The 15,000-nt window shown below is 46.4% G+C and overlaps 1 protein-coding gene across 1 annotated transcript in view; it reads left to right on the top strand.

Moving 5' to 3' along the window:
• Window positions 1–15,000, top strand: part of ano2b (anoctamin 2b) — a gene marked incomplete at both ends in the record, with an annotated part of 96,458 nt that overhangs the window by 21,529 nt on the left and 59,929 nt on the right. The window contains 8 exons of the mRNA XM_079494764.1: window positions 5,168–5,266; window positions 5,946–6,097; window positions 6,531–6,585; window positions 6,756–6,807; window positions 12,026–12,081; window positions 13,123–13,173; window positions 14,205–14,269; window positions 14,502–14,636. Of these exons, the coding sequence (XP_079350890.1) occupies window positions 5,168–5,266; window positions 5,946–6,097; window positions 6,531–6,585; window positions 6,756–6,807; window positions 12,026–12,081; window positions 13,123–13,173; window positions 14,205–14,269; window positions 14,502–14,636 (665 nt within the window). The remainder of the gene's footprint in view (window positions 1–5,167; window positions 5,267–5,945; window positions 6,098–6,530; window positions 6,586–6,755; window positions 6,808–12,025; window positions 12,082–13,122; window positions 13,174–14,204; window positions 14,270–14,501; window positions 14,637–15,000) is intronic.

Genomic DNA, 15,000 nt, shown 5'->3' with positions numbered 1-15,000 from the left:
TAAACCCTCTTCAATCTTGAATCCTTTTGCCAGCATCATTCTTGTGAGAGCAACAAAGGGTTGTGTATATATTGTCTGTTGGTTTGTATCATTTATGTTGTTCTGTGGTGGTATTAGGGCTTGGTTGTGTGTGCCTCGACGGAGCGGGCGGTAGAGTTTCTGCTATCTGCGCGCTGGTTGTGGTGGGCCGGTCTGGGCCAAATTTGCCAAATTTTGTTTATTTTTTTGTTTACCATATTTGGGAAATAAAACTTATTCTTACAATATAACTGCACTCACTAACCGAAATACTTTTCGCTGTACTGTACTGTACTGTACTTGTACTGTACATTGACAATACATTGAATCTCATATATATAATATATTTGTAATCTATATTTATATGCCGGTGACAGCTGCTGGCTCTGTCGGAAGTCCTCACAAATGTCAAATGTTAGTCAAATGTCAGTGCGGCACCATGCCTCATCCATCTCCCCCTCCATACACCCACACCCAACCCTCCCTCCATACAGTGCCGTCTCTACAGGGGGGCAACGCCCCCCCAGATTGGATTTTGTTCCCCTCCAGTCCAGATTGGCCAGTAGTACCCCACCCTACCAATATTTTAATGTTTTACAAATGTTAAATCTATAAGTTCTCCATGATTATTGTAAATATATACATTAATTGAATAGTTAATAGAAATAGAAATACAAGGTAATATATGCATGTAGAAGACATTATAATGCTCAACATAATATTTGTATTTCTTTGTTGTTGGTGCTGCTGCATAATTGTAGCCTACTTGTAGCCTTTTTCAAGCATCACTTTATTAATAGGCGACTACTTTCACTTCCCAGGTTTTAACAATATCACAGCAATGGCAGATCTACAAGCTCACAAAGCGCTGTGATTCCGCAGCGATGTGAGCTTAGTTATTATAGTCAGATCGACTATTTTCGCTGTACTGTATATATGCAACACTGTCATACGACAAATTAAGGCATTCAGTTCAACAGGATTGACCCGATCAAAGAATGTGAAGACATCAACGTGTATTTCCCAAAGAATCACAACAAGTCCATCCCTCCGTCTCTGTGCGTCCCCCCCCACCACACACACACACACACACACACACACACACACACACACACACACACACACACACACACACACACACAGAAGCCTCACCGTGAACTAGTTCCCCCCCCCCCTCCCCCCTCCCCCGTAGAGATGAAGAGCTAAGTGGGCCTCCCTCTGCCAATTAACCTTCTCCTTCTCCACTAGGCCCACTAGGTATTTTTAAACAGCGCTTTTTAATTTGCTGGAGAGAGAGAGGTGGGGGGGGGGGATAAGTTAGGGAGATAAGCGTGTCGTGGGAGAAGATTGGCAAGGGGACAGCTATAGGGAAGGAGCAACGGATGGAGAGGAGAGGAGAGGAGAGGGGAGGGGAGGGGAGGGGAGGGGAGGGGAGGAGAGGAGAGGAGAGGAGAGGAGAGGAGAGGAGAGGAGAGGAGAGGAGAGGAGAGGAGAGGAGAGGAGAGGAGAGAATCTTCTCAGGTTTCTGTCATCCTCCCTCCCTCCTTACACCCCCCCACCCAGCGCACGCTCTCTCTCTCTCTCTCTCTCTCTCTCTCTCTCTCTCTCTCTCTCTCTCCCTTGCTTTACCCCCCCCTCCTCTGATGGACGGCTCAGGAAGGTTCAGTTTCAGCGTGTCTCCCCCCCGGCTCAGTTTCTGGTTACACTTTCACCCACCAGGCATTAACCGTAGGGCTCCATTGTGACCATGCACGGAGTTATGGAAGCGTGTTCTGTCTTCTAGTTCAGTGGGTTTCAACCAGTGGTCCGGGGTTGGTAACCAAATGGACCCTAATAGACCTTTAACTCTTGAGAATGAAACCAAATGGACCCGCATTTTACACTCTTAAGAGTTCAATTATTAAACATCTGCATAACTTAATTTACAAGATGTCTACAAAATTAGAGAATGAAGAAGAATTGTTATTTTGGTCAACGTTTGCCTGTTATCTCTCCTATTATGGTAGCAGTGCCACATCAATAAACCATGGAATTGCAAAATCTGATCCGTGACTCAAATGGGTCTGAGAGGCTAAATGTCATCAAACGGTGGTCCGTGACTCAAATGGGCCTGAGAGGCTAAATGTCATCAAACGGTGGTCCGTGGTCTGAGAGGCTAAATGTCATCAAACGGTGGTCCGTGGTCTGAGAGGCTAAATGTCATCAAACGGTGGTCCGTGGTCTGAGAGGCTAAATGTCATCAAACTGTGGTCCGTGGTCTGAGAGGCTAAATGTCATCAAACAGTGGTCCGTGGTCTGAGAGGCTAAATGTCATCAAACTGTGGTCCGTGGTCTGAGAGGCTAAATGTCATCAAACTGTGGTCCGTGGTCTGAGAGGCTAAATGTCATCAAACGGTGGTCCGTGGTCTGAGAGGCTAAATGTCATCAAACGGTGGTCCGTGGTCTGAGAGGCTAAATGTCATCAAACGGTGGTCCGTGGTCTGAGAGGCTAAATGTCATCAAACGGTGGTCCGTGGTCTGAGAGGCTAAATGTCATCAAACGGTGGTCCGTGGTCTGAGAGGCTAAATGTCATCAAACGGTGGTCCGTGGTCTGAGAGGCTAAATGTCATCAAACGGTGGTCCGTGGTCTGAGAGGCTAAATGTCATCAAACGGTGGTCCGTGGTCTGAGAGGCTAAATGTCATCAAACGGTGGTCCGTGGTCTGAGAGGCTAAATGTCATCAAACGGTGGTCCGTGGTCTGAGAGGCTAAATGTCATCAAACGGTGGTCCGTGGTCTGAGAGGCTAAATGTCATCAAACTGTGGTCCGTGGTCTGAGAGGCTAAATGTCATCAAACAGTGGTCCGTGACTCAAATGGGTCTGAGAGGCTAAATGTCATCAAACGGTGGTTCCGTGACTCAAATGCCGAATAAATAATGGGCTTTGACATGAAAAAGGTTGAAAACCACTGTTCTAGTTCTTATACCAGCTGGTTGATTACGTGGTTTTAGGTTAACCGCTCAAACTCTGCTGGCTCAGAATATTTCTGAATTCTAGTGAGAGGATATGGCCTTGCAGGCCTGGATTGGCCACAGGACGTACCAGGCATATGCCTGGTTGGCCGACCCTCAGGTGGGCCGGTCTGGGCCAAATGTTAAATTAGTTGTCTGTTGGTTGTGTACCATTTATGTTGTACTGTAAATGTAGTGGTGTTGCATTGATTGATGTTTCTTTACTAAAGCGTCATGCCTCCAAGGAAGACCAGCCCATTATGGACTAAAGACTTAGAGGACACTTTTCCATTTAATTTGCCATAGACAATGAACCTACACAACAAGTCACACACAATGATCAAACAAATAACCAACAAAAACAAATTCCATTGTGTGACCCTGTCAAGTATAAAAGTATTAATTTATGAAGAAACATATGCAGTTTATAGTAAGCAGTTGGTTATAGAGTTATGAGTCCTTGAAATACAAATGTATGAACCTTATGAGAACCACTGGTGTAATCCATCCCTTGCTCTCCACATCACCCAGTAAGAACATCTGCTCACAAACCTTCCAAACTAACTTCTCTGTGGGTTTTAGGAAGCTGAAATTGTTGTGACCTCCAGGGATGAGCAGCAATTCACTTTTTTTTGGTACAACACTGTTGTAAGATGAGGTATAAACTAACGCTAACCATACTAATGGATTATTTAGTAGGTTATTAAAAAACAAATGAAATGTATATCCCAGAACATTTGCCTTGCGATTATTTGATGAATGGAACAGAAAACGTTATGGATAGTGAGACTGCAGCAGTGGTGGAATGTCACATGATCTCTCACACGTCACATGACCTGGCTCACACATGTGTTGTCCAGTGGTTACTCAAGTAATGTACTAAAGTTTTTTTTTTACTCCACTACAGTTATTTGAAAACTTTAGTTACTATATACCGGCGTAGGCCGGCCGGTATATATAGGCCACAGGCGGCAGATTGCCTAGGGCGGCAGTTCGTTTTTGATGAATTGAACCAGGTGGACCCTCTTGTAAACAAGTGTAATGCTTAATTGGGTCGTCCACTCACAGTTAACAGTCTGTACTGTAATTCTGCAAACTGTTAATAAATATTTCAATCAATCAATCAATAGAAGAGGGGGCACATACGTAGCCTCGGTACCAAGGCTTTTTCGTTTGAGGAGCTGGACTTATTGATTAAGATAGTCTAATAATGGCCTGGGCCATGGCTTAATGGTCCAGGCACCTTGGCTGGTAATCCAGTTTGGCAGTGTGCCACGGGTTCGACTCCCGATCCCGACGGCCTTTACTGCATGTCACCCCCCCCCCCCCCCCCATCTCTCTCCCCATTTCCTGTCAGCCTACTGTCTGTCCCTCCATAAAAAATATAAAAAAATAAAGGCGAAAGCCACAAAAAAAGATAGTCTAATAATGTATGGATCTATATGGTATGGACAAATTGGACATCATTGCTGGTTCGTTTTGTGTCCCATTCTGTAAAAAGAAAATTGTGCGAGTCGCGAAGGGCATGCCCCGTGGGATGCGACCTAGGGCGCTAATTAGGGAATGCTGACGCTGTGTTCAGCGTCAGCATTCTCAAATAAACATGCATGAGAAATTGCATCTGAGCCAGTCTTGCAGCTTTTATTTTGGAGTGCCACTTTTTTCCACTTGGTTTATGAGTTAAGTGCAATTAAGTACACAATTTGTACAAAACAAAAACACATACACATTACAAACAGAAATACACACAGGTATACAGTTAGCTTGCTCACTATAGCGTGGCAGTGCCGCGCTATGAGCTTGTAGATCCCCCACACTGAAATGTATCACAGACAGACAGACAGACAGACAGACAGACAGACAGACACTCTGGCTCACCTCCTATTGCTGCTGATCAAATTATAGATGCACTGCTGGGAGGTGAAGTCAACTGTGTGTGTGTGTGTGTGTGTGTGTGTGTGTGTGTGTGTGTGTGTGTGTGTGTGTGTGTGTGTGTGTGTGTGTGTGTGTGTGTGTGTGTGTGTGTGTGTGTGTGTGTGTGTGTGTGTGTGTGTGTGTGTGTGTGTGTGTGTGTGTGTGTGTGTGTGTGTGTGTGTGTACACCATATATGTATGCATATATGTACAGTATGCAACAACTTTTTTTTTTTTCCTTCTAGTTGAAGAGCCATGGTCCATGCTTCACTCGTCTCCACGCCCCCTGGCCGGTCCTCAGTCGCGAGGCAGAGTTCCTCAAGATCAAAGTACCTACCAAGAAGGTGAGATCATCATGGATCTTATATTTAACACTGGAGTTACAGAGTTACATAGTTACAGTTACAGTAGTGGGGTGGCAGTGGCCGGTATACAGTGGCCGGAAGGGAACCGTGAAGTTCCCAGTTTGATCCCGGGCTCCCCCAAATTTAGTGTGGGAAGTGTCCTTGAGCAAGACTCTGAACCCCTAATCCTGATCGATTGGCAATGCGCGTGGCCTCATCGTACCCGGAACGCCTAGTGAGTGGAAAAAAACTACTTTCTGGCCTTGACAGCCCATACATCCAAACAGAATAGTCATATCTGATTGACAGCCCATACATCCAAACAGAAAGGTCCTATCTGATTGACAGCTCATACATCCAAACAGAAAAGTCATATCTGATTGACAGCCCATACATCCAAACAGAAAAGTCCTATCCAATTGTATTAAACATTGTGAGCTCGTAGTTCGGCTATTTTCTAAAGATTTTGTACACACTTTGAACGGGACATTTTGCAACATGAGTACTTTTACTTTTAGTACTTTAAGTGCATTTTGATGCCGATACTTTTGTACTTTTTACTTGGGTACATTTTGAATACGGGACTCCTACTTGTAACGGAGTACATCTACATTGCATTATTTATACTTTACTAAGTATAAAACTTTGGAGTACTTTTTTCCACCACTGTGGGTAACAGGGCTATGAGCTGAAGGAGGAGAGTGGCTTCAATGCCAGCATGAGCGCAGCGTGGAGGAAGCTCAACCAGCCGTTTCAGCCCAACGTCCCCCAGCAGGAGCACGGCCGCACCAAGTTCCTGTCGCACTGCTTCAGCAGGGACAAGCTGCACCTGTGAGTAGTTCCTGTCCGTTCCACTGCATGCTTCCCCCGAGAACGCACTGCACCTGTGAGTAGTTCCTGTCCGTTCCACTGCATGCTTCCCCGGGGAACGCACTGCACCTGTGAGTAGTTCCTGTCCGTTCCACTGCATGCTTCCCCCGAGAACGCACTGCACCTGTGAGTAGTTCCTGTCCGTAAAAATGGCAGATCTACAAGCTCACAATGTGTCGCGCAAGCACACTCACTCACTCACTCACTCACTCACTCACTCACACTGGATTTTGTTTTTTTCTTATGCTGGTACAATAGCAGACAATGCACGTGAGTGAGTGCGTGCACAACGCACTCACTCACTCACTCACTCACTCACTCACTCACTCACTCACTCACTCACTCACTCACTCACTCACTCACTCACTCACTGTGGATGTTGTGTGTTTTTCAGCTACAACATCAAGTCTAAAGACACATTCTTTGACAACGCCACACGGGGACGCATAGTAAGTGTTGTGTGATTTAAATGCTAAAAATGTGTCTGCGACCCAGAAATGGGTCCCAGCCCACTGTTTGGGAACCAGTGCTCTACATTGTATTATCTTTTCTCTGTTTGATTATTGATTTGATTGATTGATTGATATGTTTGACGACTGATTGAACTCCTCTCCTTTAGGTCTATGAGATCCTGAGACGTACGGTGTGTGTACGGACGTGCCGATCCATGGGTCAGTCTACCGTATAAACGTGTGTGTGTGTGTGTGTGTGTGTGTGTGTGTGTGTGTGTGTGTGTGTGTGTGTGTGTGTGTGTGTGTGTGTGTGTGTGTGTGTGTGTGTGTGTGTGTGTGTGTGTGCGTGTGCGCGCGCGGGCGTGTGGGCGTGTGCGTGCGTGCAGGGGCATTCGAACATGGGGCTAAATACGTCCTTTTTTGTCACCCCCTGTGGTGGGGAGGAGAGGAGAGGTTATTCCACAGCTCGGGGAGCCAAGGAGGGAGAAGAATCTAGGTCACATTGGACTGGTGTATCATTGGGATGGGACGGCATGGGACGGCTGGCTGATTGAAGTAACAGTATGCGGGGAAGGGAAGGGAAGGGCTGCATCAGGGGGGGGCAACTTTGACGATGGCGAGGCCCAATATATTTCCACACTCACTCCAGAGGGGCCACAGTGCATATTACTATACATACATATCGTAGCAAAAAATTGCCGATCTACAAGCTCAAAACGCGTCGTTTCTTGCTATTTTTTAATTGGAATCCTGAAAACCTTTTTTATTGAATTTCAAAAGCATTTAGTTATAGCTACGGTATGTTAACTTTATGAACTGTTAACATAACTACATTGGACACAAAAAGACAATAACATTTTAATACTAGTCATTAAGTACTAGTCATTTAATACTAGTCATGAAGTAATTAAAGCGGGTTTGGAATTGTAACAGCTGAAATCAATACTATATCAGTATTCTGATATTAACCTGCGAGCTGCATTAAGTGAAGGTGGGGCCCGCATGTGGCCCCCAGGCCGCCAGTTGCCCACCCCTGGGCTGGATCGTGTCCTGGGATGTTGTGAGTTGGATGAGGGCCGGAAGCCTGTGAAGCAGTGTTGATTTCATCTACTAAAACTAGTACGAAAACATTTATTTGTTTTTTTTTCACTGCAGAAAAAACCCCGAAATAGAAACTAAGCTAATGATGACTAAAACTATGACTTAAATATACTGACAATTTCGTCAACAAATACAAATGTGAAAAAAAATTCAGGGGACATCTTCGTCTTCTTTTCCTTTCGGTTTTTCACTTCATGGGGTCGCCACAGCGAATCATCTGCCTCCATCTCACCCTGTCCTCTGTCGCCACAGCGAATCATCTGCCTCCATCTCACCCTGTCCTCTGTCGCCACAGCGAATCATCTGCCTCCATCTCACCCTGTCCTCTGTCGCCACAGCGAATCATCTGCCTCCATCTCACCCTGTCCTCTGTCGCCACAGCGAATCATCTGCCTCCATCTCACCCTGTCCTCTGTCGCCACAGCGAATCATCTGTCTCCATCTCACCCTGTCCTCTGTCGCCACAGCGAATCATCTGCCTCCATCTCACCCTGTCCTCTGTCGCCACAGCGAATCATCTGCCTCCATCTCACCCTGACCTCTGTCGCCACAGCGAATCATCTGTCTCCATCTCACCCTGTCCTCTGTCGCCACAGCGAATCATCTGCCTCCATCTCACCCTGTCCTCTGTCGCCACAGCGAATCATCTGCCTCCATCTCACCCTGTCCTCTGTCGCCACAGCGAATCATCTGCCTCCATCTCACCCTGTCCTCTGTCGCCACAGCGAATCATCTGCCTCCATCTCACCCTGTCCTCTGTCGCCACAGCGAATCATCTGCCTCCATCTCACCATGTCCTCTGCCTCCTCTTATGTTTGGTTGTGCTTGGTTGCATGCCGAAAATAGCAGATCTACGACTATTTTCAGCATGCAACCAAGTGTAGAGTCAGGCCAAAACACATTTAGTCGACTGAATTAACTATAGATTTAGTCAACTAAAATCGTATGATATTTTTGTCGACTAAAACTAGACTAATAGTAAAACATTTCAGGTGACTAAAATATGACTAAAAATACGCAGGATTGTATTCAAAAGACTAAAACGAAATCAGAATTTGGCTATCAAAATCAACACTGCTCATATAGGAGCGCTTATAAGTGGGGGAACATAAACGTTAGATGTTTGGGAGGTGGAAGGCCAGGTGCCACGGCAGACCAACCCCACCAAGGAGGGAGTTGCGGTACACAGTAGTCAGTCACCCCTGCATGTGGAGGTGGGTTAGGATTAGGGTTAGGGTTGCGGTACAGTCGTCACCCCCGTGGAGGTGAGGGGGCAGACCCTTGGAGAGGAAAGGTCACATTCTGTGTACCGATAATGTTCAATGTAATTCTACAGGACCTTAAGGGATTGCAGAAGGACAGCTGACTATCCTACACTTCCCGGTCCTTCTCGGTAGCATGACTGTATCAAATGCTGAGAGGTCAAAGCTAGGGGATTATGACTAATGAGTGGAAGGCAGCGTAGCGCAGCGCCGCGACCGTGTGTGAGTGCCTGTTACTCACACAGGAGTTCTGTTTCACTGAGAATGAGCAACTGGCGCGGGTGTTGAATCCCGGGCCGGTGGTTGCTATTCAAAAGGTTATATTCTGTGAGAGATGGAGAGAGAGAGAGCAGGTTTGGGGGTACGTGTGCTGTCGCCTTACAGGTCCCTGGGTTGGTTCGATTTCGCGCTGATTTCCCCAGAGAGCGCCGAAGGCGCGTGTTCTCTCCTCCGCGTCATCAGCGCCCATACCCTGGTGTTTGCGTTTGTGTTTCTTTTTTACTTTATTAAAAGGCAGAGCAGACTGGCTACCATATGTGCTTGGCTGCAGCCACACACCAGAAGGCAGCCTGCAGCTAACTGCTATGGAGGGAGGAGAGAAGATCTTTGACCTAGTCCAGGGGTTCCCAAACTGTGGTGCGTGCACCCCTTGTGGTGCGCGAACGAACGCCCTCTAGGGGATGCGTGACATGAAAAGGGTAATGACGGTTTTATGGTGTTAACGGAAAAATCCCGTAATCACTGTTTCTAGTGCAGCTGTGGGAGTATACAGCAGCTGCATGTCTCTCAGTACAGTGACATTCTGTTAATATTTGCCATAATCATATTAACCCTTGCGGGCGGGAACCCCTTTTGGTGTTTTAAGCATTATGTTATACTTTAGCTATTGAAAAATAGCAGATCTACAAGCTCATAGTGCGGCACCGAGTGCACTAAAACATTCCAGGTGACTAAAATGTGACTAAAACTAAATGTAAACTATTCAAGAGACTATGACTAAAACTAAAATAAAGATTTGCTGCACAAAACAACACTGGTTGGCAGGCCAGTAGGGACCTACTGATCCATAGATATGGGATGATAACGGGTGATAACAGGCAACAGCCCCAGGCAATGGGATGATTTCTACCTATTCTAGGTATTGGGTGCGCAGCCTTTTGGATTTATCCTGTTTCTACCTGCTCTCTCTCTCTCTCTCTCTCTCTCTCTCTCTCTCTCTCTCTCTCTCTCTCTCTCTCTCTCTCTCTCTCTCTCTCTCTCTCTCTCTCTCTCTCTCTCTCTCTCTCTCTTCCTCCCCTGTCCTTTCCTCTACAAGTGGGTCATACTTCCTGGGTCATTTTGAGATTGAAGCAGGGCCTACTGGGAGTTGAAGTTCTCCGTGGCTTGTTGTAGTACATGATGTGCATTCATGTATGAATGTGCCCTGTTCCCCCTTTGAGATTCCGCTAATTAATTGATTAATTAAAGCTTTGATTAAAGCTTTATTCCAGGTCCACGTGTCAGTGTCCGTGATCACCAGTGGTGGAAAGTAACTAAGTACTAATTTACTTAAGTACTGTAATTTTGAGGTGCTTTACTTGAGTATTTCCAATTTCCAATACTTCTACATATCGGATCTAAATAGCCTACTGTACTTTTACTCCACTGCAATTATTTGAAAACCTTTACTAGTTACTAGTGACTTGGTAGATTTGGATTATTATTACAAAACATACATTCACTATATACCTTTCGGCCATTTGCAGATCTACAAGCACACGATGCGTCATTTTTGGAACAAAATGCCTCAAATCATCCAATTGCCATCCAAGGCGTATAAGAAGAAATGGCACCATTTTCACATTGGCCTATTATAGCGCCACCAGGAAGCCACAACCTGACCTGCCCTGGTGGAGACCTGTGCCCCGAGGGGCACTTTATCTAATTGTCTCCACCAGGCCGAAGGCATGGGGAGAGTGTATGTTTTGCACTCCGTCCGTATGTGTGTGAGTGTGTCCTTGTGTCCGTCCGTCCGTCTGTTACCAGCTAATCTCCGGCACCGTTAATCCGGTCAATGCCAAATTTTGCACCCACACTTCCTGGATGCCAACGATGAACCTCTGCCCCAAATTTTCCAGAACTGCCTCCACTAGGAGGCCGGCTTTTTAAAAACCCATCTTTTGATATTACTCCTCCAGATTCTGTCCTAAAATCCTGCAAATCGTTTCACACTATCTCTATAGTCATGTGTTCAAGATGGATCTGTCCGATATTCCATATTCCATCGGTCCATCCTAACATTGGCTTTCAAAGTTTGCAGGATTGGCCCGTTTTGAACAAAAAGCCTCAAATCATGAACGCAGCGTGCAATTTACGTGAAATCTTTCACAGACTTTCCTACTAGGCTGAGGAATATATCCCACCCTTTTCACATTGGCCTGTTATAGCGCCCCCAACAGGTGGATTTTTGCAAAACACATTTTTGGAACAAAATGCATCAAATCATCCAATTGCCATTGCCAATTGCATGCGTAAGAAGAAATGGCACCCTTTTCACATTGGCCTATTATAGCGCCACCAGGAGGCCACAACCTGACCTGCCCCGGTGGAGACCTGCCCCGAGGGGAACTTTATCTAGTTATGTATGTCCTTGGCTCATAATGTGTCGCATCACAATGCACTGTGTGTGAGCTTGTAAATCGGCTATTTTTGGCACGTCACTCTGTTACGCAATACAGTATAAAAAAAGAATCCTGTTTTGCTTTGTTTGGGGGCTTTTGTCACTTTCACGGTTATTGCATTTGACATCTCTCTATTTCTGTCTGTCTGTCTGTCTGTCTGTCTGTCTGTCTGTCTGTCTGTCTGTCTGTCTGTCTGTCTGTCTGTCTGTCTGTCTGTCTGTCTGTCTGTCTGTCTGTCTGTCTCACTCTCTCTCCCTCTCCCTCTTTCTCTCTCCCTCTTTCTCTCTCTCTCTCTCCCTCTCTCCCTCTCTCCCTCTTTCTCTCTCTCCCTCTTTCTCTCTCTCTCTCTCCCTCTCTCCCTCTCCCTCTCTCTCTCGCTCTCTCTCTCCCTCTTTCTCTCTCTTTCTCTCCCAGGCATCACCACATTGATTGCTAAAGGGGTGTATGACTCCGCCTTCCCAGTTCATGATGTAAGTATGTCGTGTGTGTGTGTGTGTGTGTGTGTGTGTGTGTGTGTGTGTGTGTGTGTGTGTGTGTGTGTGTGTGTGTGTGTGTGTGTGTGTGTGTGTGTGTGTGTGTGTGTGTGAGAGAGAGAGAGTGTGAGAGAGAGAGTGTGTAAGAGTGTGTGAGTGCGTGCATGTGTGTGTTTCTGTTAAGCGAACCCGACCCGACGTCTTTGGGCCGGGCTAGGCAAAAAAAAAAAAAAAAAAAAAGATCCCAAAAAAGACATTTCAACTGCCCCTAGCAGCCTAACGGTAAGGCAGATATAAATGGAAGTGGATGTATTGAATGCAGCTCAAAGTGGACTTTACTCAGGTATCTAAGTGGAAGTGGATGTATTGGAGCATGAGTATTGTACATAGAGTACTATATTGTAACTATAGAGGGCAGCACGGGTCCACCCGGAACCGAATACCCGGAACCGAATACCCGAGAACCGAGCCGGTTCGGGCCCAAAATATAGACTTGTCCCTCGGGGAGAGTCTGATCCATTCCAAATCGATGCGCTATATAAATGCACCATTTATTTTAAGTCCATATTGTCTGTTGAACCAGAGTTAAAGAGTTAAAGACGAGGGCTGGGTCTCGTCATGCACCTTGACGTGTCGTCTCTCTCTCTCTCTCTCTCTCTCTCTCTCTCTCTCTCTCTCTCTCTCTCTCGCTCACGCTCACGCTCACGCTCACGCTCTCTCTCGCTCACGCTCTCTCTCGCTCGCGCTCTTTCACCCCAATCCCGACAGTGCACGCACGCACGCACGCACGCACGCACGCACGCACGCACGCACGCACGCACGCACGCACGCACGCACGCACACACACACACACACACGCACACACACACACAATCCTTCTCTGCAAATTAGAATGTTTCTCAGCTCCGTACCGGTTCGGTTCAGATATCGCTGGCCCTGTTGGGGACCGGGGTCCAAATTTATGGACCTGTGCGTGTGCTAGTAGCGTGCTACCCTCTAATTGTAACCCATGTTTATTATGACCTTCTCTCTGTGCAGGGAGACTACAATGTCACCACCGGTCACTCTGAAGAGAGGAATGACAGACAGGTAGCTAACCCCTCCCCTTTAATGACAGACATGTAGCTAATCCCTCCCCTTTAATGACAGACAGGTAGCTAACCCCTCCCCTTTAATGACAGACATGTAGCTAACCCCTCCCCTTTAATGACAGACATGTAGCTAACCCCTCCCCTTTAATGACAGACATGTAGCTAACCCCTCCCCTTTAATGACAGACAGGTAGCTAACCCCTCCCCTTTAATGACAGACAGGTAGCTAACCCCTCCCCTTTAATGACAGACAGGTAGCTAACCCCTCCCCTTTAATGACAGACGGGTAGCTAACCCCTCCCCTTTAATGACATACGGGTAGCTAACCCCTCCCCTTTAATGACAGACGGGTAGCTAACCCCTCCCCTTTAATGACAGACGGGTAGCTAACCCCTCCCCTTTAATGACAGACGGGTAGCTAACCCCTCCCCTTTAATGACAGACGGGTAGCTAACCCCTCCCCTTTAATGACAGACAGGTAGCTAACCCCTCCCCTTTAATGACAGACGGGTAGCTAACAGTTTTTTGTCCTTTTGTCCTCCACAGTTTTTTGTCTCCAATTCACCATTTGTCAGTCTTCTGATTGGTCCCTGACTGACTAACCAGCAGGCTCTTTCTGCCTTGTTCCGCCCTGGTTCTGCCTTGTTTATGTTGAATTTGCTAAAACATATTTTTTTAGAAAAAACTAAAAACAAACATGATATGCCCAGTCACAATGCTGCACATGTGATGTTCCTTTTTACTGACACCAAGTTTAAAATGAAATTGAATGCACATAATATCAATATGAAGCAACTAAAAAACACCTTAATTCAATGGTAGTGGATGGAGAGAAAGGCAACCAATGGGTGCGAAGAGGGACACAACCATGGGCGGGGCTTGACAACGGGTGAATTCCATCCGTGTGATGAAACAAACTGACCGTGTGTGACGTCTTATGTCTCTCTCTCCTCTCTGTCTTATGTCTCTCTCCTCTCTGTCTTATGTCTCTCTCTCCTCTCTGTCTTATGTCTCTCTCCTCTCTGTCAGCTCCTGCATGAAGAGTGGGCGAGATACGGAGCCTTTTACAAATACCAGCCTGTAGATCTTATCAGGTACAGTACAGTATATTGACAGACAGACAGACAGACAGACAGACAGACAGACAGACAGACAGACAGGGCCCCAAATCAATTCAATTCAATTCAATGGGCTTTATTGGCATGAGAAAACATACGTTTACATTGCAAAAGCTAAAGGCACAATACAATCAAAACAAAATGTATGTTGTACACTAAACCTGTGTCTCGTCCTCTTCCTAATCCCCTGACCTCTGACCTTTTCCAGGAAGTACTTTGGGGAGAAGATAGGCCTGTACTTTGCCTGGCTGGGGGTTTACACACAGCTGCTGGTTCCCGCCTCTGTAGTGGGAATCATTGTGTTCGGCTACGGAGTGGCCACGGTGGATACCAATGTACCGAGGTGCACGCACACACTCACGCACACATGTATGCACACACGTATGCACACACATATGCACGCACGTACAGTATGCACGCACGTACGCAGGCACACACGCACGCACGCACACACTTTACTTATTTATTTGATTCCACAAATTAATATTAATTTAGCAGCTAGGGTAACAAATGTAACAGGGGTTAGAGAGTTCATGGGCACCTATAAGTGTCTCCTCCACACAGACAAACTGCCTACATATCAGCCCAAACAGAGCGGTATTTAGCAAGTTGTTTGGTTTTGCTCTTTGCCATGCCAGCGATTTGCAGGCCACTCATGGTCAGTTTATATACGTACATGGCCCGGGCTTCCAAATATGAGTATATGC

This window comes from Electrona antarctica (assembly GCF_951216825.1).
Source record: "Electrona antarctica genome assembly, chromosome: 23".
NCBI lineage: Eukaryota > Metazoa > Chordata > Actinopteri > Myctophiformes > Myctophidae > Electrona > Electrona antarctica.
The sequence above is the reverse complement of the archived record's forward strand: the minus strand, read 5'-3'. Positions and strand labels throughout refer to the sequence as shown.